This window comes from Clinocottus analis, unplaced genomic scaffold (genome assembly GCF_023055335.1).
Source record: "Clinocottus analis isolate CAN_PGR_092001 unplaced genomic scaffold, fCliAna1.0.p SCAF_6, whole genome shotgun sequence".
NCBI lineage: Eukaryota > Metazoa > Chordata > Actinopteri > Perciformes > Cottidae > Clinocottus > Clinocottus analis.
This window is the reverse complement of record NW_027176218.1, coordinates 13,419,684-13,444,103: the sequence shown is the minus strand read 5'-3', so window position 1 is coordinate 13,444,103 and position 24,420 is coordinate 13,419,684. Positions and strand designations below refer to the sequence as shown.

The 24,420-nt window shown below is 41.1% G+C and overlaps 3 protein-coding genes and 1 non-coding gene across 6 annotated transcripts in view; 3 read left to right on the top strand and 1 right to left on the bottom strand.

Moving 5' to 3' along the window:
* The first annotated feature begins 214 nt into the window (after window positions 1–214).
* On the top strand, window positions 215–287 carry trnar-acg (transfer RNA arginine (anticodon ACG)). The gene has a single exon. It is a non-coding gene; the product is annotated as a tRNA-Arg (tRNA).
* A 756-nt stretch (window positions 288–1,043) lies between these two features.
* fbxo31 (F-box protein 31) lies at window positions 1,044–8,395 on the top strand. Of its 2 annotated transcripts, XM_068603798.1 has the most exons (10): window positions 1,044–1,523; window positions 3,145–3,216; window positions 3,675–3,761; window positions 4,193–4,269; window positions 4,445–4,612; window positions 4,788–4,862; window positions 4,993–5,102; window positions 5,435–5,588; window positions 5,684–6,054; window positions 6,734–8,395. In XM_068603798.1, the coding sequence occupies exons 1-10, from the start codon at window positions 1,100–1,102 to the stop codon at window positions 6,954–6,956; spliced, it is 1,761 nt and encodes a 586-aa protein (XP_068459899.1). In that variant the 5' UTR covers window positions 1,044–1,099; the 3' UTR covers window positions 6,957–8,395. The 2 variants fall into 2 exon arrangements, with proteins under 2 accessions (XP_068459899.1, XP_068459900.1); XM_068603799.1 differs by lacking the exon at window positions 3,675–3,761.
* Window positions 8,396–9,725: 1,330 nt separating this feature from the next.
* Window positions 9,726–14,539, bottom strand: ces2b (carboxylesterase 2b). The gene is made up of 13 exons (XM_068603314.1): window positions 14,464–14,539; window positions 13,824–14,016; window positions 13,598–13,736; window positions 13,272–13,405; window positions 12,964–13,117; window positions 12,744–12,848; window positions 12,556–12,654; window positions 12,296–12,439; window positions 12,073–12,150; window positions 11,842–11,989; window positions 11,599–11,748; window positions 10,268–10,340; window positions 9,726–10,092 (listed from the first exon to the last, which is right to left on the bottom strand). The coding sequence occupies exons 1-13, from the start codon at window positions 14,537–14,539 to the stop codon at window positions 9,912–9,914; spliced, it is 1,674 nt and encodes a 557-aa protein (XP_068459415.1). The 3' UTR covers window positions 9,726–9,911.
* A 2,194-nt stretch (window positions 14,540–16,733) lies between these two features.
* Window positions 16,734–24,420, top strand: part of banp (BTG3 associated nuclear protein) — a 33,899-nt gene continuing 26,212 nt past the window's right edge. Inside the window, exons 1-7 of one of the 2 annotated variants that reach the window (XM_068602874.1) lie at window positions 16,734–16,856; window positions 19,459–19,537; window positions 19,911–20,026; window positions 20,124–20,323; window positions 20,527–20,616; window positions 21,426–21,598; window positions 23,812–24,051. In XM_068602874.1, coding sequence (XP_068458975.1) covers window positions 19,468–19,537; window positions 19,911–20,026; window positions 20,124–20,323; window positions 20,527–20,616; window positions 21,426–21,598; window positions 23,812–24,051 — 889 coding nt within the window. In that variant the 5' untranslated portion in view covers window positions 16,734–16,856; window positions 19,459–19,467. Of the gene's footprint in view, window positions 16,857–18,387; window positions 18,460–19,458; window positions 19,538–19,910; window positions 20,027–20,123; window positions 20,324–20,526; window positions 20,617–21,425; window positions 21,599–23,811; window positions 24,052–24,420 lie in introns of those variants that run through there. The other variant, XM_068602875.1, reaches the window with a different exon arrangement.

Below are 24,420 nucleotides of genomic sequence, written 5' to 3'. Positions count from 1 at the left end.
AAACTTTGCCGCTATGTCTTGAGGTCAGTCCGGTGTCACGTGTCTTTCACACAGGTGTATCCTCACTCATAGCTCCCCGGCAAATGTTTCTCAATCCCCGAGAGACGTCCTTCGATACAGAGCATTGTGATTGATTTCCGGGTCAGAAGTCCGCGAAAATCAGAAGTCCGCCAGATGTCAATTAAAAATTTCCGGGTTAACAAGTACGAACATCGGGCCAGTGGCGCAATGGATAACGCGTCTGACTACGGATCAGAAGATTCTAGGTTCGACTCCTGGCTGGCTCGTTACTTTTCTTTTTAAAAAAAAAAATATATATTCAAGCAAACTATGTGTTCAGGGTTATACATTCTATCAACATTTTATACATTATACATTTTGTACATATATATATATATATATATATATATATATATATATATATATATATATATATATATATATATATATATATATATATATATATATATATATATATATATGTATATATATTTGTCTTGCATATGTTTTTACAGTTTTTTCCTCAGTAATCTGAATCCTGCAGACACAATTGATGCACAATTGATGCTGGTTCCTGTGGTTCATGACCTGTAGGAACCTGCATGACAGAAATGCTTGCACCAGCCACCACTCCCACAAGAGAATGAAACAGGAGGAGGAGCAGAGCTACACAAGGAAGAGTGAAAGATATGTGATCAAGTTTTATGCATGTCAAACGTTCACCAAGCGCGTGCTCAAGGTGGGAATTGCTGGGTCTTTCTATAATATAACATTGTATGCACTATCTAATCTAAATAAATTGACTTGAAGGCAATACGATGTGCATATCGTTCTTAACCCTCCGACCCTTTAAGGAGCTACTTATTGCCAACTAATTGTGTTGCTGCATGTTAAGCGTGGATATTATTCACACAGCTAAGTCATAGTAATAACACACTGTATAACGAAGACACTACTCGTCGAGGAGAGGCGCCACGCTCTCTACGTGCGCTGATGTGACGTCGACAGAGACGTTTCTGCCCATGCTCACAAAGATCGGCCAGACTGCAGCTGATAGATGTGTTGTAGTGATGTAATGTTGCCTGTTTGGTGACTACGGATGGCTGTCTGTGCCAGGCTCTGCGGAGTGGGTCAGTCGCGGAGGTGCCGGAGGCGACAGCGGCACAACCAGCAGGGTCAGGGGAGCGATTCCGACATGGACGAGGAAGAAGAGGAGCAGATCGTGGGTCAGAAGCGAGGCGACGGCGGCGGCGGAGACGGAGGCCCGGGCAGCAGCGGCGCCACTGCAGGGCCGAGTATCGCTGGTGAATATGACAGCTGTCATGTCAACAGAGGAGGCTCTCTGGATCGCGCAAACACGGGACCTCCGCACCCGCAATCGTTGGCGGAATTACCGCCGGAGCTTTTAGTGGAAATATTCTCCCTGCTGCCCGGAACAGCACTACCAAACGTCGCCCTCGTAGGCAAGAAATTCAGACAAATCCTCAACACTGAAACCATCTGGAGAAGGCGGTGCATGAAAGGTAAATATAGCGATCGCTGCACCATAAAAAATAATCCACACGCTATAACGTGTGAAGTTCAACTGCCCAATAAAGCGTGGAGACGTATTTATTTGCATGCGGCTGCACATGTGGAGACCAGGCGATGAGATTCCTTTCCGTCGACAGTTTATGTGTGTCGGGCTCGGTGCCCAGCTCTGGTTCCTCGGAAATGTGTTCCCCCTAAAAGCATTTCTATTGATCGGGACGTGAACCATGAAGTACATGAACGTTAACCCAGTCACTGCTGTAAAACACAGAGCGAGGCCTCTTTCTGTCATCAGGCCAATGTCAGCCATTCTGTGGAGCTGATAAGACTGTAGATGCGGGTATAGGACCTAACCTTTTGGAGGCCCGGAGCATTATTTTGAACACCACCTTCACTCTTTTTTGTTGTGTCAGAGCTCAGAGGACTGCAGGATTGCAAATATGTCTCATAACCTGTACCTGTAACTGACACAAATACTATGGAACAATATATCCTGCTGATTTGTATCACTCAATTTATTCTAAAAGTATGATTAAAAATCTCAGAATATGTAATATCACATACTTATATACACTGTAATGCAATTGCTTTTCTGGTCAATCAAATGAGAATTTGTTAATAGTAAAATCACCAAAAAAAGATCCAGTATTTCCACAAAGCAGTTCTGCTCAGTGATTTGCAACCTTGTTCAAAATAGCTAACTACAACCCGAAAAATTAAGCATCGATCCAGGAACATATTAAATATTTGCTCTCTTCAGCTTCTCCAGAGTGAGCATCGACTGCATCAGTTTCAAAACATTAATTGCATTTTTAATAGTTTTTTTTTTAATGCCAAACAAAACCAACTTAAAAACTCTATTTGAGGCTTTTATTAAGGCATTGTTTATTGTTCCTTTTTTCCGATGCATCTGTTAATTAGAAGGGTACTTGTATGAATGGGTACATTGATGACACAGGTTTTTGAGTTTCAAAACATTTTAAGGCCACTACTCGTGACTGAGCGAGGAAGACACTCTTATGTGTGGTGCGGATCAACAGTCAGTGGTTTAAAACTAAATTAAATAAAGAAAACAGTTACACTGAAGAAAGCATGCAGGGAGAACAAAGTGGTAGTGGAGTCCGGGACGTTTAAAGTAATAGCAATAAAATAGATCCTACTGTGGCCATTCAAACTGTTGCAGCCAAAAACAGTAAGATATTAAAATCTGGAAATCTTGCACCCAGTAAAACAAATGATATTCTCATTTGTGCATTTTTACTAATAATAAAAAGCAACAAAAACAAACAATGAGCTCTCCAAGAGACTTAACATTCAAAGTCTTCTCTTTTGGTTTCTTGTGGTGGCTTCTTACTTCACTTATTTCACAGGCCGACTGTTTACTGAAGAGTCTGAGGTGATCAGGTCACGTCTGTATTTCAGGCTTGAAACTGTTTATCTTGCTGGCTGCTGTGCACATCTCAGCTTGTTGATTTGACTTTTACCACCGTTAAGTGGACACTTCTGTGTCAATCGGCCATAATGTGTAAACCCCTTAACATCATGTAGTGTTTTGTATGAGTACCTTCAAAGTAGATGCAATGTTGAACTTCTGTATGTGTTTTCTCTTTGCAGAGTTTGGTATGAAGGAGGATCTGCGGAAGATGGAAGCAGGAGGAGTATCTAGCCGAGACCTCTATGTTAAACGTGAGTTAGACTGCTGATTGAACAGCTCTCCTGCCACCCATGAAGTGATCCAATGAAGTATTTGGTGAATTCCTATTCCATTGGGTACTCTTATAATAGTTGCGTGGATAACTCAAATGATTGTGATTCGCAGCAGAGAGGAAACAGTCCCAAGAACTGCTTTTCTGATATGAATGAATGTGGTCTCTCCATTCCATTTAAGATTATTGATTGTACAATACTTATTTTTTTCAAACGACGTCTCTCCCATCTACTCCTCAGTTGTTTATAAGCAGAGATATAAAGTTTATTTTTGAAATGCCAGTTGGCACAAGACATGCTAGCCCAAGTGGGGGCATGTGTTGGCTCTCTTGAGTAGATTATGTGAGTACATTACTGCATTAACTAGAGGGCTGCGTTGGGCTGAGCCCACGGTAGACTTTGGCTGCTCTACACATGCCTGTGTTGTGCCTGTCCAGGTGTCAACCCACGGGTGAAGTCTGGGCGCTTTATGAAGCTCCTCCCGGACTACGAGCACATGGACTATAGAGACGTGTACACCCGCTGTATGTACATGGGCTTCAACGTGGATGGCTGCTGCATGAGGGGTTGTGTGAGTGGGACTCTTATTGATTTAATTTGTAAGCAAACAGCTGCAGCATTGGTACGCATGCCTTTTGAACGGTAAACATGTACACAATTCTCCTCAGCGCTGTTTGCTTTCATATTAAGTGTGAAATGGGAAGCCAGATCATTTGGTGTGGTGTGTAGTTTGTTTGGACTGGTGGTGGACGGGAGCGGGGCGGTTCATACTTTCTTCCCTTTGGGTTGACATCTCATAGACTCTATCCTGACAAATATTAAACAGAAAGTTGTGTCTGTGGCCTTAACATCTTCTGTTGTGTTCTTAACCATGAACAATGTAGCTCGTAGTTAAGCACGGTTGTTGCACTACACAAACTGATAAGTATGGTGTGATATTGTGCTCTTGTTGCAGTGCTTCACCCGTACAGACATATCTTGGGTTTATGGCAGCCTGACATAGGGCCTTATGGGGGATTGCTCAACGTTGTGGTAAGAAGTCTTTCTCAATCAACACATTTGCATTAACTCCGATAAGAAACAATGACTACGGTGTAAAGTTTGCATGTCATTTATGATGTGGCAATATTCAGCCGATAATAAGAAATATACTGTTAGCATCATTTGAATGGCTTTAATGGAATTAATACAAGTATTTTTCATTCAGGTGGACGGGCTGTTTATCATCGGCTGGATGTATTTGCCACCTCATGACCCCCGTGTGGAGGATCCCATGAGAAGACGGCCGCTTTTCCGTATCCACATGTGGGAGAATAAAAAGGCCTCTGTGGAGTGTATGTACGGACACAAGGGTCCACACAAAGGGGACATACAGGTCAGCGCTTGCACATTACAAAAGCTTCTCTGTGTACTAAAGAAATTAACTGCTCTACATCGTTTGGAATATTTGTTGACACAGTTTAGGAGAAAGTTCTACTCTTAGTTTGAGGTTAGAAATGAATAAACATATGTTATCCTTTTAACATGTGTTATATTTCTGTTCTTTTAAGACTGGGAAGAAGGATGAATTTTCAACAAAGTGTAACCAGACCGATCATCACCGCATGCCAGGGGGTAGACAGGAGGTGAGGCAACTGTTTCTACCTGAAACCTGCTCGAACTCTTCTCTTATCTTGCTTATGTTATGAACTTCGATCATTTCAAAATGTAAAGACTGTTCGCAGCATTCTACGGATTTCTCAAATTTGTTTGTAGGAGTTCAGGACATGGTTGGAGGAAGAATGGGGCCGGACACTTGAAGAAATATTCCATGAGCACATGCAGGAGCTCATCCTGATGAAGTTCATCTATACGAGCCAATATGAGTACGAGTCTCTTCCTTACATCACACTTTCTCTATAGCTGACATCGCCAGTATCGCTCCTATAGCTCTTATTGTTTCAACATTACTGCTTGTTATCTTGAGAGATAGTTCTGATTTTCACTTGTTGGTGAATGTATAACTTGTCCATAAAGTTCAGCTCGCCTTGGCTGAGGGAAAGCGGTGGCTTGACATTTTAATCAATTATCTCAATATTTAAGTAGTGCATCATGTGAATCATGTTGTTGCATATCATGGCAGATCCTCAGTAAAATTAAAACACTAAACAGTCCCAAAAGTACATTTGTGTTATTGTTGACTGCCTTCCTTTGACAGTAACTGCTTGACATACCGGAGGATCTACCTGCCGCCTGTGATGCCCTCTGACCTTCTGCCCCCGGGACTCTTCAAAGGCACCTACGGCAGTCACGGCTTGGAGATCGTCATGCTTAGTTTCCACGGGACCTCTGCGAGAGCCACCAAGCTCACTGTAAGCTATTGAATAATTATTATCAGAGGCTTTGAAAAATAAATCATTCATGTTGATTTTTTACAGAAAGGCTGTAATTTTTCTCCTTCTCGCAGGGAGACCCCAATGTTCCTGCAGGGCAACTCACTTTAGATGTTGACCTAAGCCGACCTGTAGTCCTCCTCGACTTGGAGCACCAGCGCAACATAGAGGAGCTTTCCCGGCTGGTACTGGGGATACATGCGGAAGTCCAGAGAGAAGAACAGCAACAGGCCAAGGACACCTCTGCCACAGCCAGAGGTGCAGCAGATGGGGCCTGTGGTGATGCCAGCGCAGCAGAAGAGGTGGAGGTGGACCGTGTTACCTGTTCAGACCGCTGCCAGCCAGGCTCCAGCAGCAGCACCAGTCCTCCTGAAACCCAGCCCTTTGTCCTGCCCCTGGGAGTTATGGCTCGCAATGAAGTCTACCCTCGCACCTGCAGGAAATGGTAAGAACTCAGCTAAGGGAAAGTGCATATCATATATATTTCGGAGTACATGTGGATTGGTTGTAGCTACCTTTGCTCTAGTAACAGTGGTGTTAAACACAATGTGCCTATTGTTCCTGAGCTGTTATAAGCTTGTGTTGGTCTAAAATCGGCCTCTAATCAATGCTTGTCAGTATTTGCGTTTGGCTTCCACAAGTAATTACAATCTGCAAGAGAAAGGTAACTGCAGACTTTGTTTTTAATTGGTTGCATCCTGTGGTGACACCGTTCCAGTGTTGAAAGGTCAGTCTTGAAGGGTTTAAGACTGATTGCTAATGTGGTTTATCAAGAAATACAAGCACAAATAAGGGGAAGTGGAATAAACAGTTGGCAACCAACAGGTAAGGTCAACAGTGACGACTGGGGACAGTATGTTTTTTGGCCTGGAGTTGCCTGGATGATTAATTGGCTTGTTAGCTTGCGCCTTTTGTACTAGATCCTATAAAGCTTAATGGAAAATATTATTCAGTCATTAAAATCAGTCATTAATTGTCAAATTTAATTGCTGCTAGTCACAAGCATTACGTGTTCTTCATTTATGCACGCACTGTTTGTCAGAACAGAGTCTACAACCTAGTCAAACTAATATCCATTCAAGTATTGATTGAGTGATTTACGAATTGTTGTTCCTCCATTTCAGCTTTTATGGTACAGGCCTGATCGCTGGGCACGGCTTTACAAGTCCAGAGCGCACCCCGGGGCTCTTTGTGCTGTTTGATGAGGACCGTTTCGGCTTCATCTGGCTGGAGTTGAAGTCTTTCAGTTTGTACAGTCGGCTGACGGACCCCCTAGCTCACGCTTATGCCCCAAATATGGAGCGATTTGAAGCCATGCTGTGCAGCATGCAGTCCTGGACATCTTGATGCACCACATTTTAAGTGTCCGCCCCACAATACAATGCATAAAAACCAACCATTTTACATAAATCACCCCCTGCTGTCCTTGGAGTCATGAGCTACGACATACCGAGAGCTCATGACCGCAATTTTTCAAGTTTTATTGGTACGTTTCACAAACATTGGGTTTAACTGTTTAATTAAATGAGTTCTGTACCACTGATCGAGCGCTCTTAAACTCCTGTTCTCATGCAAGCACTTTAAAAGGCCTCCCAAGTCACCGTGTATCATCTCACCTCAGTATGACCTTCATCCTCTAGTGCAGCACATTAAGCTTTTTTTATTTATTTATTTATTCCCTGCAGGAGAAAAGGACTATTTCATACCGCTTGTTATGGATCAAACTGTACGTGCCTGATTCTAAAACCATGTCAGTACTTCTACTATAAAGCATTATTAAGTTCAGAGCCCAACATATTGAACTGCATGCTGCGTTTTATTTAGATCTAATCACATTTTTCTCATAACCATTATCTGAACAGGATGTTATATTCTCACAAAGCAGCATGCCTTGCTTTTTAGTTTTAGTTGGGGGTTTTTTGCTGTAAAAAAAAAAAAAAAAGACATCTTCTCAGGTGTTTTCCTCTTTATCTCAAGTCAGTGAAAACCAGAACTTAAGTATGTGTAAAACCAAAATGTATGTAATTACATTAATTTTAGCAAGTTGTTTAGTAAAATACAAGAGTGAGCTTCACAACCTGGACATTTTGTCCCCATTGACAAGAGGGGTATGTTATCTTATTAAGGTAATACACTGTAGATGAATCAGCAAGTTTTGGCCCTTTGAACTTAAGCGATAGGGATATGTTCTGGCCTATGTGTCCTACATAACACACTTGTCATGTCACCCCACCTGACATTATGTAGGTTGGAAAGATGTATTGTGATGTACTGCAATAGAATATCACCTTTTCATAAGCTGATCAAAATATCAAAGAGTTCATGTGCTCATAAATCTATCTGAAACGGAAAGTTCTATAACCGTTGAAATATTGCATTTGTGTTTTAATGGCTGACCTAACATTTGCCTAAATTTCTACCTGCAGAGCAATTCCCTCCAGTTTTCCAATTGATTTCAGACCTAAGAGCAGGCTAGCTAAACATACAAAATTAACAGCTCAAAGTACTAAGTAAGTGTCTGTCTCCTTACGGCCTGATAGGGGTGCTCAGTAGCTTTCTTACTCCAAGTGCACTTTTCTGGGCAGTTTACTGAATCATTTAAAACCACTGGCCAGCACTTTTATATCAGACTGCAGCTTTACTAACATTTGCACACAAAGGGTCTGCTAACAAATTATTTTATTAATTTCAGTAGTAATGTTTTATACATCCTATATGTACACCCTCTGGCTATTTGAATGATTTGCCTTTGAAAAAATTAAATGTTGCTTTCTACTACTTTCCAATGCGCCTGAATTTGTGGGAAATTCATTAAGTTTGACCTTTTAGACATCAGGGAGCTTTTCAGCTTAAGCACTCATTTGAAAAAAAAAAACAACTCAATATTGCCAAAAATACATTTTTGGCAATAACGAATCAAACAGGTAAGTCATGTCACAAAATATTTATTTTACATTGGAATTCAGATATTAAACATGGCATATTTCCTCTTAAGCTTTTAAAGACCTTGTCCTCGTGGCCATCTACCTTGGATTTACACTGATGTTCAATACACAGTATTTACCAAATAGGCTTTGACTCACTCAACAATTAGAAAATTCATCACATTAGTTTAACAAATATATCAACAATATTTTAAATGTTTGTGGTTGATTTTGTGTTTACAGTCTCCAAGTCAAGAAGACAAACATGTCCTTCAGGTGCTGACCTTTACATCAATTGATAAGTAGTCTCCTTCTGCGTCATACTTGGGCCAGCGGACCAGGCCATCACCATCACAAGACATACATGTGCACAAGTTAAAGTCTTATGGCTATTTGAATATGAACTTGTAATTAGGCAAGTCATGTTTATTTGTATAGCACATTTCAACAAGGCAATTCAAAGTGCTTCACATAACCATTAAAAGCAACATTTTACAACAGTCATGAGGGTGAATTCCTAACCTGTACAAGCAAAGTTTCCGCAGTAGCTCATCATGGTTCTGCTCAGCTGTTCCTCTTCTTCACGGCATGCCTTTAAATGAATGTGATAAAACACCTTGCACTCAGGAAACTCAAAATCTCTGGTGACCTATTGATAAAGACTCTCGTATTGACTTACTGCTTAATTTGACAGTAGTTGTGAAGCAGAATCCCAATACAGTAAAGATTTCATCTCCATGGTCGTTGCCAACAAAGCTTAGCCTTTTTTCTGCAGGTATTCGGGAGGATACTAGTACTTACTATACAGGTACACCTGCATCTAGTAAAGGATATAGAGAGATGTTTATTATTCCTCATACATCTCATTTACGCTAGCTCATGCCTTGAGCATTGTCTGTGCTGGAAGTCGTCTTACACATCTGGAAGTCTGAACTGTGCGCAATGAACTTGTCACTATCGCTGTTAACTTTCTTTCAGTGAAGTTATCCTGACTAGCAGTAATTTATTTTACAGACGATTCACAGCTGCCAGGATCCAGTGAACATGCGGAGTCACTGCGTCAGCCACCCAGTCAGTTTCTACCTGCCAGCAGCACATCCCCACCATATAGTTGTTTGTCAATAATTAAACACAAACACAGGTAATTAATTTCACAAAACATTTTTTATATGTGGCCAAACACCAAGGGTATCTCATAACTTGAGGTGTTACACATTTCCTCTTGAGCGTTTAAAGTTCTGTGGCCATCTACAAAATAAACTGATGTTCAATATAAACAGTATTTACCAAATCAGTTTGACTCCTACTGCCACGTCACACGCAGCTTCTTTTTTAAGCGCAGATGCAATTTGAAAAAGCAATAGTTTAGAAGTGGCTGCTACAACTCGTCGCGCTCCTCTTCATATTGTCGGAGTATCTGCGGGAGTGTCCGAGTCAGGAAGACAAACTTGTCCTTCTTCAGGTGCTGATCATTTACCTGCTCCTTTATGTCAATTAATAAGTAGTCTCCTTCTGCGCCATACGGTAGCCAGTGGACAAGGCCATCACCATTAGGAGACCTACATGCACACAAGTTAAAACAAGTCTCATCTCTGAATTTGATATTGTAATGAGGCAGGGCAAGTTTATTTGCCTAGCAAACGGGAACGCAAAGAGCTTCACATAAACATTACATGCAGCAAAAAATACAAAAGAAAACAAGAGTCAAAAACAGACATGAGGGTGAATTCCTACCCTGTACGAGCAAAGTTTCCCCAGTAGCTCATCATGGTTCTGCTCAGCTGTTCCTCCTCTTCACGGCATGCCTCTAAATGAAAAGGATAACCTGGTAAAACACTTTGCGCTCAGGAAACCCAGAACCCTAGTTAGCCAGATAATTGTCAGGATAAGGTCATAGTCTGACGTTTTGGTTGCACAAAGCAAGTTTGCAAAAATCACCATAGAAACGCATCCAAAAACTTGAGCCTGCTCCAGCACAGGCTAACCTCAAGTCACTGGATAAGATGGTCACTCCCTTCCTCGGGAGAGCGCATTGATAAAGGAGCGATATTAGTTAGATTGGAGTTTTATTACAGAGAGAGTTCTTCGAGATCACCAAGATCCGTTCTCACATGACGACTTCCTGTATGAGCGCTATGGAGTCTGCAAACAAAGACCATTTGAGACCTTCTCGAGCCGCACATTGCGAACACCACACGGTGCAGCCGAACGTCGTCCTTCACAGACTGGATCACAGCCTTGCGCTTGTTAGTGAGTGGTACATTTTTGTACAGTGTTGCCGCCTCGCTCCTGCCCACCTCTTCAGAGGAGCTGCCCCCCTGCTATGCCCTCCATTATGGTCCAGGATAATTGTGCTGGAGCCAGCTCAGGAGTAAAATCTGGAGTCTTTGGTCCCCACTCCATCTCGACCTATTAACCCTCTTTTTGTTTGTAAAATATAAAGGATATGACAGACAAGCGATTCAATATACTACCTTGTCATATATTGTATTGACTCACCATTTTGACTAATGTTTTTACTTGCTCCAATGTCCTCTTGACTACATGGGGGTTGTAAGCACTCATAATGATATGACAATGTTATTTGTACATCACACATATTGTAGGAAATCATTAAGATGGAAAACAATTTATTTTCATCGCTTCAATTAAATGAATACAACCTCCATACAGATCCTCCCATTCACACATATTCAAGCTGCTTGTTTTATCGCTTTCTGGAGACAGAGTTGCATATATAGTACATGATACATAAGTGGATAGCCTTGAATTCCTCAAGAGGCTCTTCCTTTGAGTTTATCTGCCATTGTACCGCGAGGAAAGTCATGATTTAGGTGATCAACGCGTTCCTCTTTTGAAGTGGACGGGCATGCACAAGCCTCCTGATGACAGGTTTGAATTAACGAAAACGCTTGAGCAGCCTTTGAGAAACAGAGCTAGCCCGACTCCAAATCACCAGGGTTGTTGAAGCTGGATAATGGGACATTTCAACGACTTAGTTGAACCACGGACGAGGACCAGATCTTCGGTGGCCTATTTATGAAGCTATTTTTGTATTGACTTACCGCTTAATTTGACATGAGTAGTTGTGAAGCAGAATCCGAATACAGTAAAGATTTCATCTCCGTGGTCGCTGCCAACAAAGCTTGCCCTTCTTGTTTGCAGGTAGTCGGGAGAATACTGGTACTCATACAGGTACACAGGAGCACCTGCAGCTAGTAGTGGAGGAACGAGAGATAGAGAAATACAATCCATGTCATTAGTGAATGTGTGTGACAAAAGGTTACTTTCTTGAGTAAATAAAATACCTCTGTGAGCATTAGCCGTCCTTAACGCTGGAATGGTGAACATCATATCTCCAATAATCTTAGTGAACCCGTCTCTATTTTTCACACGATCTTCACCGCTTCCAATATATTCATATGCAAACAAATCCCTGAAGAGGTCATCTTTGGGCTGGAGAAAAAGGAACACGTCTGTCTGAGTTTGAGCACAATGAAGCAGAGCAATATTGTAATGTCAAGCACCGTTTGCCTTACATCAGGGTAGAACATGTACAACATGTTCATGACGAGCTCCCGATCTATTCCCTCTGTCCAGTTTGGAAGAGCAAAGATCTTAAAATAAATACATTTTAAAAAAGGGGCGGGGGGAGACAAACAACATTTCAGACATGCGCCAAAGCAGAATCATGTTTCCATGGGCTCATCTTGAAAATCAATGAGCTCATCAGTCTCAGATGTCAGTAGCTCTCAGACTTACGGTAGGAAGTAACCAGCCCCCTTCATCATTATTGACACCGGTCATGAACGGTACGGTGAGAAGTTCATGTGCACGGAACAGCTCATTCACACGCTTAGTCAAGAAGATGCCGTCAACATTTGGAGTAAACATGAATTTGTCAAGCTTGAGAAGAAAATGTGCAAAAGAAGAAGTTAAGATAAATATGTGAAATTAAAATAAACATAAATGAGCAGATTCCATCAAGTCAATCTATATCAGACTTGCATATGATATCTCACCTTCCCAATAGCCAGAATTGCATCAAGATCAATGTTTCTCATGCAATCAGCAATCTTCTTTGTGCTTTTGAGGCTACAGCCAGACATATTTGCAACCATCTGAAAGGGGCAAAACATGGGATTAAACACCAAAATTTAGAATTTGCACTGAATAATGGTTACTCACCAAAATAAAAAAAAACACTGACATGTGTCACTGGGAGTGGATTATTTGTGAGGAATACATCCATTGCAGCATTGCCACTCTCAGCAATGGCATGGTGGAACAGGCCATTCGACAATGGCGAGAGAAGCTGTTTATTGAAGCAACAGAAAAATAAATAAAGCTTCTGTGGACAGAAGAGACTGTGACATAACTTTGATAAACTTGCAAAAATTAAAGTGCTTCATCTGCAGATTGATCCTTACCAGAAGGGATACACTCACTCCACCAGCAGACTCCCCAAAGATAGTGACTAAATCTGGGTTTCCTTCAAAGTTATGAATGTGCTGCTGGATCCACCTCAGAGCTTGCACCTGGTCCAACATGCCAAAGTTCCCTGACACGTGCTTATCTCCAGTGCTGGATAGAGAATGCAATCATAGTCTAAACGCGCTGGTGAAAGTCATCCACTTTAGAATTATTGTTCACATGTGTTCATAGATTATATCCAAAGCAGAATAGGATGTTCAGCATGTCCAGTCTGCCTGTGCCGAGTGATTTAAAGGCTCTTTACCTGAGAAAGCCCAGAAGTCCCACGCGGTACTGGATCAGAACAACAACCACATCCTGGTAGACAGCCAGGGCAGAGCCATCATACCTTGAAGCTGCTCCCATGTCAAACCCTCCACCATGGATCCAGACCATGACCTGGTGAGGCAATAAAATAGCTTAATCTTTTCCACAGAACAGAGCATCAGTATCTTTGCAGTCTGGTTCTAAATATGGGCATTGTTACTCATATTGCAGTTATGGATTCTTCTAAAAGCAATCATGCCAACTTCACTATAAACACCATCAAAAGTTATCCAAGGGCATCATTCTAAACCGGCAGCAACTTACTGGGAGCTTGGCACTGACAGCTTTCTTTGCAGGAGTGTAAATGTTGAGGTAAAGGCAGTCCTCTGAAATCTCTGGGAGATCAGCAAACATGCTGAATGTATCCATCAGATCTAGGGATTTCTTCTTAATTTGAACACACCTGAAAAATGACATGTTTTTACAGTGTGAACTAAAGGGGATTTCTCCAAGTGTGTTAAGCAACAACCGAAGCACATGAAGGCCTTACATGGGTGGCTGCTGGGTGGCATCTCTCACTCCCTCCCATCCCTCTACAGGCTGGGGTGCAGCCAGCCTCAGAGCAGGGCCTATGGGTGGCTTGGCAAATGGGACACCCAGGTAGGCATGGACCCCGGTCTCCTTCCCCTTTACATTCACATACTGACCTCGAAGGGTCCCAAGCTGTGTGTGCACTTCTGGAGCTGTCAGGATATTAGAAAAGACTCAAGATCGTAACGTAAAGCAGATGATCAGTTTCAGGAAAATATGTCCAACTAACATATATACATCCTTCATGTACTGAGTGTCCGGTTGTTGGTTAGTTTTTAGCTTTAGTTGTAACTGACAAGTGGACAGAAACATTTAATGTGTAAACATCTGATCTAAGCCCGTCACCTTTTGACAGTTATCGTCGCGAACATAATGAAAGATCACGTCGACCGAGGCTCAACAAAACGCCAGCAGGATGCATGAAACAACAACTGATTCAGATTCAGTTCGAAGAGAAATACATTCAAGGAAGATAGGATATTATACAACTTGAGCAGGCTTTGTTATTCAGATTCAAAGTGCAGTCAGACCTGCATATAAAAGTGCATACTGGTCGTCGTGTCGTTACTGTGCAAATAAATCCATATTCTCCTTCTTACCATGTAGGTCTGCAGCGACATGGAGGAATAACATTGACGTCAGAAAGACCAAAGTTTGTTTTGCACGGAGGTTCATGGTAGTCGTTTCGGTGTCCAGATTGTGACACTGCTGGTTTTGGCTGAATGAGAAAATGACGAAGTTCTCCCCTTTTATCTGTGACCAGGTGCCGCACTTAATTCAGCGTGCAAGATGACAAGTGGCGGCTTTATACGGCAGCTAAGGGTCACATCAAGAGTAAGAAGACTTTCCGCCCCCGAACTACTTTGTGTTACTGGTCAGCTGGGCATTGTCTCCTGTATTTGAGGGCTGTAGTTGTGCAGAGTCCGAGGTAGACTCTGTTTAGTGACAAGTTGATGGAAGGCACCTGGGGTGATTGGACAGGTGAGGTGAGTTGTAATCAGAAGAAAGCTGAGAGGAGACTAGGTTGGAGCCACGGCCCTGACAGATTGACCAGGGGTGCATCCCAATTCTATAAGACGCATCCCCGTTTCCCTCACTTGAATCTTTTCTTTGCGTCTTAGTCCCTCCCACCAGTGATGCATGGACAGACGCAAGAAAACCATGCAAGGAGAGAAGACATGAGGAAATATTTTTCAACAGACATGAAACATCCTTTCCTCTGAAGCGTCACGTGAAGCCACATTGGTTGTCTTTCACAGCTTGAAAGACATATAATAGTCTTCAAATTAAGATCTATGCTGCTTTACAGTGACAATAGACTATGACTCCCACAATGCATATTGATTTTGTGACTGGCAAATGAATGGCATCCTACTGTGAGAAAGCAAGCTTCCCACAGGTGTGCCCAGTACCATATGTGGCATACATATGGTATGGGGTGTGTATATCCCATACACACCTGTGCACATACCTTTGGTATGGGGCACACCTGTTCACATACAGGTGTGCCCCCAGTAGCCCACAATCATCTGCAGGGACTAAAGTTATGTCCTTCTCAACTGTGACAAAAAAGCCTTGAACAAAGTTAATGTAATAACGTGTGTTTGATCTTTGTTTTTGTTAGAAAAATTCCCTCGACCCCCTCGGAGAAAAATCATTAAAACAGGAACATTTATTCGTTGCAGGGAAGGAGCAGAGTCAGAAGTACAAATTGCATATCCAAGACTGCTCAAAGATATCTCAAAGAACCATCTCTTAGATACACATCATGACCCTCAAACAGAAACCCTCATGACGTCTTCAGCCTAATCGTGAACCTTTCCCCTCGTCCCATAAAGCGGTTTGTAAGAAATGGTCATATGATAACAAAGGAACTGCACGTTCTTTCAGACAGAAACATACAGATTCCCCTGTCTCCCTGCTATCAGGAGACATGCTGAGTTTGTGTGTAAGATTAAACAGAGACTGTAAGATGAGAAGTCTGAATGTAACAGTGAAACAGTAAATGATTAAGCTTGAATAATATTTTCTTCCAACAGTTTTTATTTTTTTATATTTGATGTTTGATCTTTGATAGAGTAATGTGTATTTCTTAACCCTAACTTAAATGGATTTATGTTGTAAGAAATGTGCTTACTTCTATTGTATTATAAATGCTGGGCAAAGTTGAAAAAATGTACTGATTAATTGCTGAATTTAATATTTAATATCTGGATTCTAATGTAAAATAAAAAAATGTATATTTATCTGTATTGTCTGTGACTTGCTATTGTCCAACAATATCATTCACCATTTATGCACACAAAGGACACACAGTGGCTGTTGTTGTGTCACTGTGAAACTGTGTTGTGTGTGTGGAACGACACTGTTTTCAGAGACGAGTGGCAAAATGGATAACGCGTCTGACTACTGATCAACAGATTCTAGATCTGGATCCTGGCTGTCTTTGTAATTATTTTTTCTTTGCCTCATCTTTAAAAGAAGGAGAAAAAAACTTGATATCGGTCCTAAACATGAACTGTCAGTTACAGGTTTTTCCTGAAAGTGAGATTTTTTTGACTAGATTATTAACTATTCCTTCAAGAGCCCCAGTATAATCTTGATACTCTTTATCTTTATAATCTTTATATTTTGTGTGACGAAAGTCACACAACATAATAAAAGTACCTCTTTTCAGAAAGTGTGCACGATGGTTTCAGTCAATACCGTTTTAAAAACTATTAACGATCTCAACTGCACAAACCATCCCAATGTCACTGAACTGAATAAACAGATAAGTAAAATAGTTGTTGATGTTAAATCCTCAGATGAGTTGGCGTGTGGTTTCTACTGTGATTGTTTACAGCGACCGGCTGCTCTCTGGGTTCGCCCTGAATGAGTGAGGCGCCGTCCATGTGCGGAACAACAAACGAAGGCAAGGGCTCATCTCTCGCGAGGAACGACGCCGTTATCGGAATCTCTACAAACAACACGAGAATTCATCATTCACACGGTAATATAACCCAATCTTACACGGTACATGTGTCGTGCGCCCAGCAGCGGGGGAAAGAAGCGGATTCAAAATCATATTTAATTGTTATTTTTAATAACAGTTTAGGATTGTTGCTTTACATTTCGGCGGCCTTTAGGCCCCAGTAGCATGCTAGCCACCCCGCTAGCTTAGACACTATATCAGTTCCTCCGCTTCGGTTTTAACGTTAGCACGCAAATCCGAGTTTGGAGTTGTGCTAACTTGGCTAGCATTAGCTCGTGCGCTATGTGTATATGCTAACTAGCGGTTCAATGCAGTACAAACGTAGACTAGCTTACACTCAATAGAATTATATTATGACAAATGCATAGCCAGCTAACACGTAACGTTTGACACTTGATTAATTATATCGGTTTGTTTTAGCCATTGCTAACTTAATTAAACCGTTAATAAATCCCCGCCCAGTTAGCTGTTACGTTAGCTAGCTAATGTTAAAAGTGGCGCTAGCAATGTAAACGTAGATAGTAAACTCTGTGGGGTCAGCAATACTTTGCTGGTGTGCGTTATATTTCAATGGCGAGACGTCAGTGGGCTATTTTGAGAAGCAGGGATTTGCTAAACAGCTGTAACTTAACGTCTTCCTAACTCTGAAAGACTAGCTCTCACGAGGCTAATGTTGACTGGTATTATCAAGTCAGTTGTTGTCATGCACGATTAGGTTTGTTACATGATCTTCAATATCACCGCGACATTCTCCATGTATTCATGTATGAATGAAATACGCCTTGGCATGTAAAGATGAATTAACCCAGGAGAAGACGGGCATGTAATGTCTGAGGATACCTGGCTAATGTCACCCTCCCTTTCCCTCTGACACACACCATAACTGTCACTCCTGTCTGTCTCTGGTTTTCTCCCATGCTGTGGCAGACAAGCCACATGCATGCTGTACACTTTTACAATAAAGCAATTCCTCATTGAGTCAAGAGTTTAAGTGATTGATGAAGGTAAAATGTATTCATATATGTGCTTCATAAACTTTTAGGTCAAGTTTTTAGTCATAGTTATTATTGTTCCATTTGGTGGATGTTGAAGCATGCATTAGTCTTTTTCTCTCAAATAAATAAAAAAAAATATTAGACTCAAGCTGGTAGAAATTACTTAGAATTGCATAACGATATTTGATTTCATATACATTGCTCAAAAACAAAGGAACACTTAGAAAACACATCAAATTTCAATGTGAAAAAAAATTGGTTGGATATCTATACCGATATGGACAGTTTAATGTCTTGGGAACAAAAGGATGCCACATCTTTTGATGGAAATAAAAGTTGCACCCTACAAAAGGGCCTAATTTTATAGACGCCCCGAAAATCTGAGTGAAAAAAACGATATGGCAAGCTAATCCATTTAGCTTAAATTCCATTTCTGCAACTCAAAATGCTTCTCAATATCTTGTGTGGCCCCGACGTGTTTGTATGCATGCTTGACAACATCGCGGTATGCTCCTAATGAGACAATGGATGGTGTCTTTTGGGTTGTCCTCCCAGATCGGTCTAAGGGCTTCAGTGAGCTTTTGTAAAGTCGAAGGAGCAACCTGGCGGCATCTGATGGACCAAAGGTATTCTATCAGATTTAGGTCAGGTGATCCTGAGGGCCATTCAAGTACATCAATTCCTTCATCTTCTAGGTACTGCCTGCATACTCTTGCCACATGATGCCGGGCATTGTTGGACATCAGTAGGAACCCAGGACTTTGGGATGGATTCAAGGATTTCATCCTGGTACTTATTGACAGTCAGTCTGCCATTCTCTAGCCGAGAGGTCCGTGCGTCCCTCCATGGATATGCCTCCTCAGACTATTACTGACCAACCACCAAACTAGTCATGCAGAACAATGTTGCAGGCAGCAGAGCATTCTTCTTGGCTTCTCCAGACCCTTTCACGTCTATCACAGGTTTTCAGGGTGAACCTGCTCTCATCTGTGAAAAGCACAGGGCGCCAGTGGCGAACATGTCATTCTAGTGTTCTATAAAAAATGCCAATCGAGCTTCACAGATCTGGCCAGTGAGCACACGGCCCACTACAGGACGTTACACCCTGAGGCCACCTTCATGAAGTCTGTTTCTGATTGTCGGGGCAGGGACATTTACAACATTGGCCTGCTGGAGGACTTTCTGAGAGTAGAGAGTATGCAGGCAGTACCTGGAGAAGGAAGGAATTGATGCACTTGAATGGCCATCACGATCACCTGACCTAAACCCAATAGAACAAAAGTGTTCCTTTTTAAAAAAAAAAAATTGCACAGTATAAGATGTATAGAGATGGCGTAAATATATATATTAAAGCAAATTATCGGTATGAGGAAATAATTGACAAATATGCTTTTAAAGAGTCATGTATGAACAATATATACGAGCTAGAAATTAAAGCTACTATGAAAAAAACATTTCCCTTTTGGGGATTAATAAAGTACAACTATCTATCTTAAGTGCATATTTCCATTAATGCAGAGGCAGCAACACAAATTAAATATATTCTGCTTTACCATAGATTTTCAGTTAATAAATGTTTCGCTTTCTTGTTTAATTCTCCAAGTTTTTCTCTTATCTTATTTCAGACGTGAACAATGTCTGAACAAGAGTTGGATGACATTGTGCAAATAACAGTGGAGGACTTTAACCCAGATGACCGGACAGGTAAGATTATTGTGACACAATGTAAAAACTTATTTTTTATTTATATTATCAATATGTAGTGCATTTTTTCATTCTCTGTCTTTTGCTGAGATACTGTCAGGTCTGTATGAGGCAAGTGCAGTACAATCAAACATGGACATTTCATCAGTAACAATTTGAATAATTTTCACCACCTGGAGTTTTAATGTCAGTTTACTTTACAATAAGTATGGTTTGTACAATGTATTTAATTTGCTTAATAAACATGATATGTAGTGGAGATTTGGTATCATCAGATACTCAATAATATGTCTTACATTGGAGCAGCTTCAATCTGGGCATTCTATATTGAAATCTAACAAGAAACGGTGTCTTTATTTATAATTCATGCCAGACATCCTGGACAATCATGAAGAAGAGGATGAAAGGCTTCAGAAGAAAAAAAGGAAGTTAAGCAGCAGCCAGGAGAATAATAACAACAACAACAACCAAGACATATCTTTGATTAAGGTAACAGCTCATTATAATAGACTCTGTCATCAGCTCATATGTTTTTATATATTTTAAATATAAAGAAATTACACTTTCAAAATCTTGTTGTTTCCAGAATCTGTTGGTCTCATTTACCGCATCAATCAGTCAGCGACTGGAGGGAATTGAATCCAAGTTATATTCTCTCGATGCTACATGCAAAGCACTTGGACGCAAACTAGACAGCATGGTACCATGTGCAAAAAGTCCTATCCAGGTCCCTATGGTCGCAGGGTCTCCTCAGGGGGCCACTCAAACTTGGAATAAAGTGCGATGGTAAGATACGTATTGCTATAGTCAAATGCAGTTTAATTAAAATTCTGAGTATAATAATTAGAATGCAGAAAATTGTTCTTTTAGTCATCGTACTAACAGGACATTTGTTATTGTTATTACAGGAGCGAGCAGAAACACATTACCTAAAAACAAACGGCAAAGCATGCGCCATTTAACCAATGTGTTTCAAACTTCTTGTTTAGTGTTGTTCCACAAACAAATGTGATAGTGAGCAGTGAACACCCAAAGGGAACTCACCAAGAAGACACCCCTCTGGAGAATCTGCTAAGCAAGTGAGTGGCTCACATTCACACTACATGCCTAGTGGTCAGAAATGTGAAAATCCTCCCCAACATAAACAATGTTTGTGTTGTTATTGGAAAACACAGGCGTGCAAACATGTCACTTTTCTTCCAAATGTGCTGTTTTGATTACAAAATAGATCACATACATGATTTCTGCAGATCTGTTTATCTGCTGTTCTGTCTAAATGCACCTTTTAATGTCAGTAACTACCTCAATAAAGTAATCCTGTGTGAAGGGCTAGAGTCAATTTCTCCTGTAGCCTACTCTCTGTCATGAGGGACTCATGCTATGCAGCACTGAGGCCTCTTGGGAAAAGTGTTTGTTGTAGAGTTGATACATTTTTAGTGTACTATATTGACTGTGCATCATTAAGTCACACATTCTCCACTATATTTTACAGAAATATCCACATTTTACTTTAGGTAGAAAGACATTTCTTTTGTTAAAACTTGATCAAAGCAACTGCAGCTCAATTAGAAAAACATATTTATTTTTCAACTCAGCTTCCTGTTCAACCAGTAGAGACTGACCTCTGGTGGTGCTTGCTGAGCACTACAATACATCAAATCAATTAGGCATCATAGAAAGTGTTGCGTCTGAATTTACGATGGTATTAAGGATTATGACAACTGGATTTGTAAATACCCTGTATTTATCCATACCATAATATCAAACCCAGTTTTCAGTTCAGGCAATTGAGCATTGAAAATAATCTAATTTCCTGATTCAAGGTGGCTGCTGCCATGATCCATCTTGATGTTACACATACTGATTACAATGTTATGTTTCTTTTCAGTACGGTGACTAGGAAGCGTCAGAACACAATCTTGGTAAAGGTGCCGGGCCCTGAGGAGAGTCAGGAAGAACAAGACAGCGGCTCAGATGCCAGTGACACTGTTTCGAATGGTGGCCATTCCAGCAACGCACAAAATGGCCAAAATGTCACACTCATCACACTCAATTCAGAAGGTATGACCTAACAATGCTCATCTAGACACAAAAAACTCACATGGGTGGCTGTGGTCCAGGAGATAAAGCGGGTTGACCTTTAATCACAAGGTTGCCGTTTCAATCCCAGGCTCCCTCTGTCAAGTGTCCTTGAACAAGACACTGAACAACAACCCCCGAGTCCTGATGGGCCAAAGCCTTGCATTGCGGCAATCGGTGTATTTGTGAATGGGTAATTGAGAGCCTAATTGTAAAGCATAGAAAGGGCATTTTCATGTATGGTATTGGTTTTATTTCCTTGTAGTCAGTAGATAGAAATGAGCACATTTTCTGTACTGTTTGGCTTTTAATTGATCTTTAAGTGTGCTTAGATGATCACATATTGGATCCTGCTAAATAGGGGTGTAGCGGTTTACAAAATTCACGGCTCGGTACAGTACGATACAGTAGTGCCACGGTTCGGTATGTTTTCGATACAGCAGCAAAAAAATATAAACGAAAAGAGAAATTGACTTAATTTAAAAAAATATTCTCATTCAATTCATTACAACTGCTACCATAAGGTATGCTCTTTTTGACTTCAACAATGATGGATTCATTTGTGTCCAGAAAGCTGCAGCAACCCCTGTTTAGTCTTCAACACACAGGCTGTGCTTCTGTGAAAGAAGGTCACAAACTCTCTGCTCCGAGGCCCTGTTTACACGAGGAGAAAACGCATATATATATTCATGCGGTTTTGCCTTTTATTTACACGAAAACGGAGATTTTATCACGGCAAACGATCATTTCTAAAAACTCCGGCCAAAGCGGAGATCTCTGTTTTCGTGTTTGCGTGTGCACTCGGTCAAACAGAGTTTTAGGTCCTCAAGCGACGAAAAAGGCATCACGACGAAAAAGGCATCACGTCATATATGAGCGTCCTCTGTTTACAGTTTGGTTACTGATCACGGCGCTCGTTAGCGTATTTATGCGAGTTCATGTAAACAGAAACCTTTTGGAAAACGATCATGTGTATACGACGTTATTTTTGAAAACGGAGGGGCAGAAATATTTGTTTCCGTACATACCCGGCTACGTGTAAATGTGGCCTGAGCTTGGAGGCGAGAGATCTGCTGCACTGCCATTGCTTTCTGAGATGCGAGATTGTCAGTAGTGTTAAGCACTTTGAATTGCCTTTGTGTCTAAAATGGGCTCTAAAATTAAAATTGCTTTGCCTCGCCTATATTGCCAATGTTGGAGACCATACAGTTTTATCAGTATAACCTCACTGATTTTCTCTGAGGACCTCATATAAGCAAAATCCAGCACTACAATACAATTTAATTGTATCATCCTAGGTTGAGCAGCAGCAAGAAAAATGTAACTTTTGCTGCGTTTACAGAAGTTTGCTTCACAATTTGCCTCATTCACTCATGATGGCATGGAGGTAGCATGAAGTTTCTCATCTGACCATCAGGCCCAAGGACGCGTTAGCCTCCTGAGCCACAGCTGCCCTCAATAATTGCTTTGATTGTTTTGTTCAGGTTGTACTTATTCAACGTGGCTCTTTCAGATGGTGTCCATATTGAAGGGAACTTTGCCCGACGTGTCATGTTAATGCCCCCTCTTTCTGGCTCAGCCTTTATTGATAAATGCTCTGATTAATCATTTATGTTTTCAGTAGCTTTGCTTAGTGGGTCTGGCTGAGCCAGAGAGAGAATAGTTAATTTCTACATGTGCAAAACCAAAATTAAGTCCACATTGTTGTAACTGTGTTGCTATTTACTGTGACTATTTGTTTGGTTATTTTCAGTGGATTTCAGAAGTTTTTGGTTATCTTCAAACGCAAACTATTAAACTATTATTTTTTTATTTGCAGCTGTGGGTTACCATGATACAACTGTTAGTCATTATTAGCTTGATGGTACACATGTGGTGTCCAGAAAAGTGTCTCATGCTTTGTTTGTGTGTTTGTTTGTGTGGTGGATTTAACAGCTAACATACTCTGTGAGCAAGCGGCCAAGCCACATATTGAGCTCTGTAATATCTGCGATATAACAATTTTGCCCACAATTCACCTACTTCTCATTTACTGCCACATGGGTGTGCTATTGTATTACATGAACTATATCAACATATGTGTAGTAGTAGTGTAATATTTATGAGCCTGTGAAGGACAACTAGGTAGAATCTACATAATGCGCCAGAGTTGCGGAACATTGTTTGAATAACTGTTCATTACCTCTTTCCTCTAGATGATTATCCAGTGGGCACCTGGTTGGGAGATGAGAACAACCCAGAGATGCGAGTTCGTTGCCCAGTTTCTCCTGCTGACATGCTCCATATCACCACAAACTGCCGCACAGCGGAGAAAATGGCACTGACACTGTTAGATTACCTGTTCCATCGAGAAGTCCAGGCCATGTCGAACCTCTCTGGGCAAGGAAAACACGGCAAGAAGCAGCTGGACCCGCTCATGATTTATGGCATTCGCTGTAAGTCCCCTTAGGTTGACATCAAAACCATCTAGTTATTGACAGTGTATACATTTCATGCCATCCGCTTCGCTTTGTGAATTTTGACAAAGTCAAGGGAGACCGAGTAGTTAACATTATTCCATTCCAATCCAGTTTACAAAAAGGATTTTCTTCAGTTATTATTATTTACTATTATTTAATTGGTCAAATGACTCACTAGTAACCTTGTTAAGGTGGCGTCTAGTAACCACTATTTATCTAGTGATTAGTACTGAAATTCGGCATAGTTTAATTTATGCTAATACATCTCACTTAGCCGGTGTTTGGATCTTTAATATACATACATGAACTCTCTGAGGCCTTCCCACATTTCATCTGCGTTCCAAT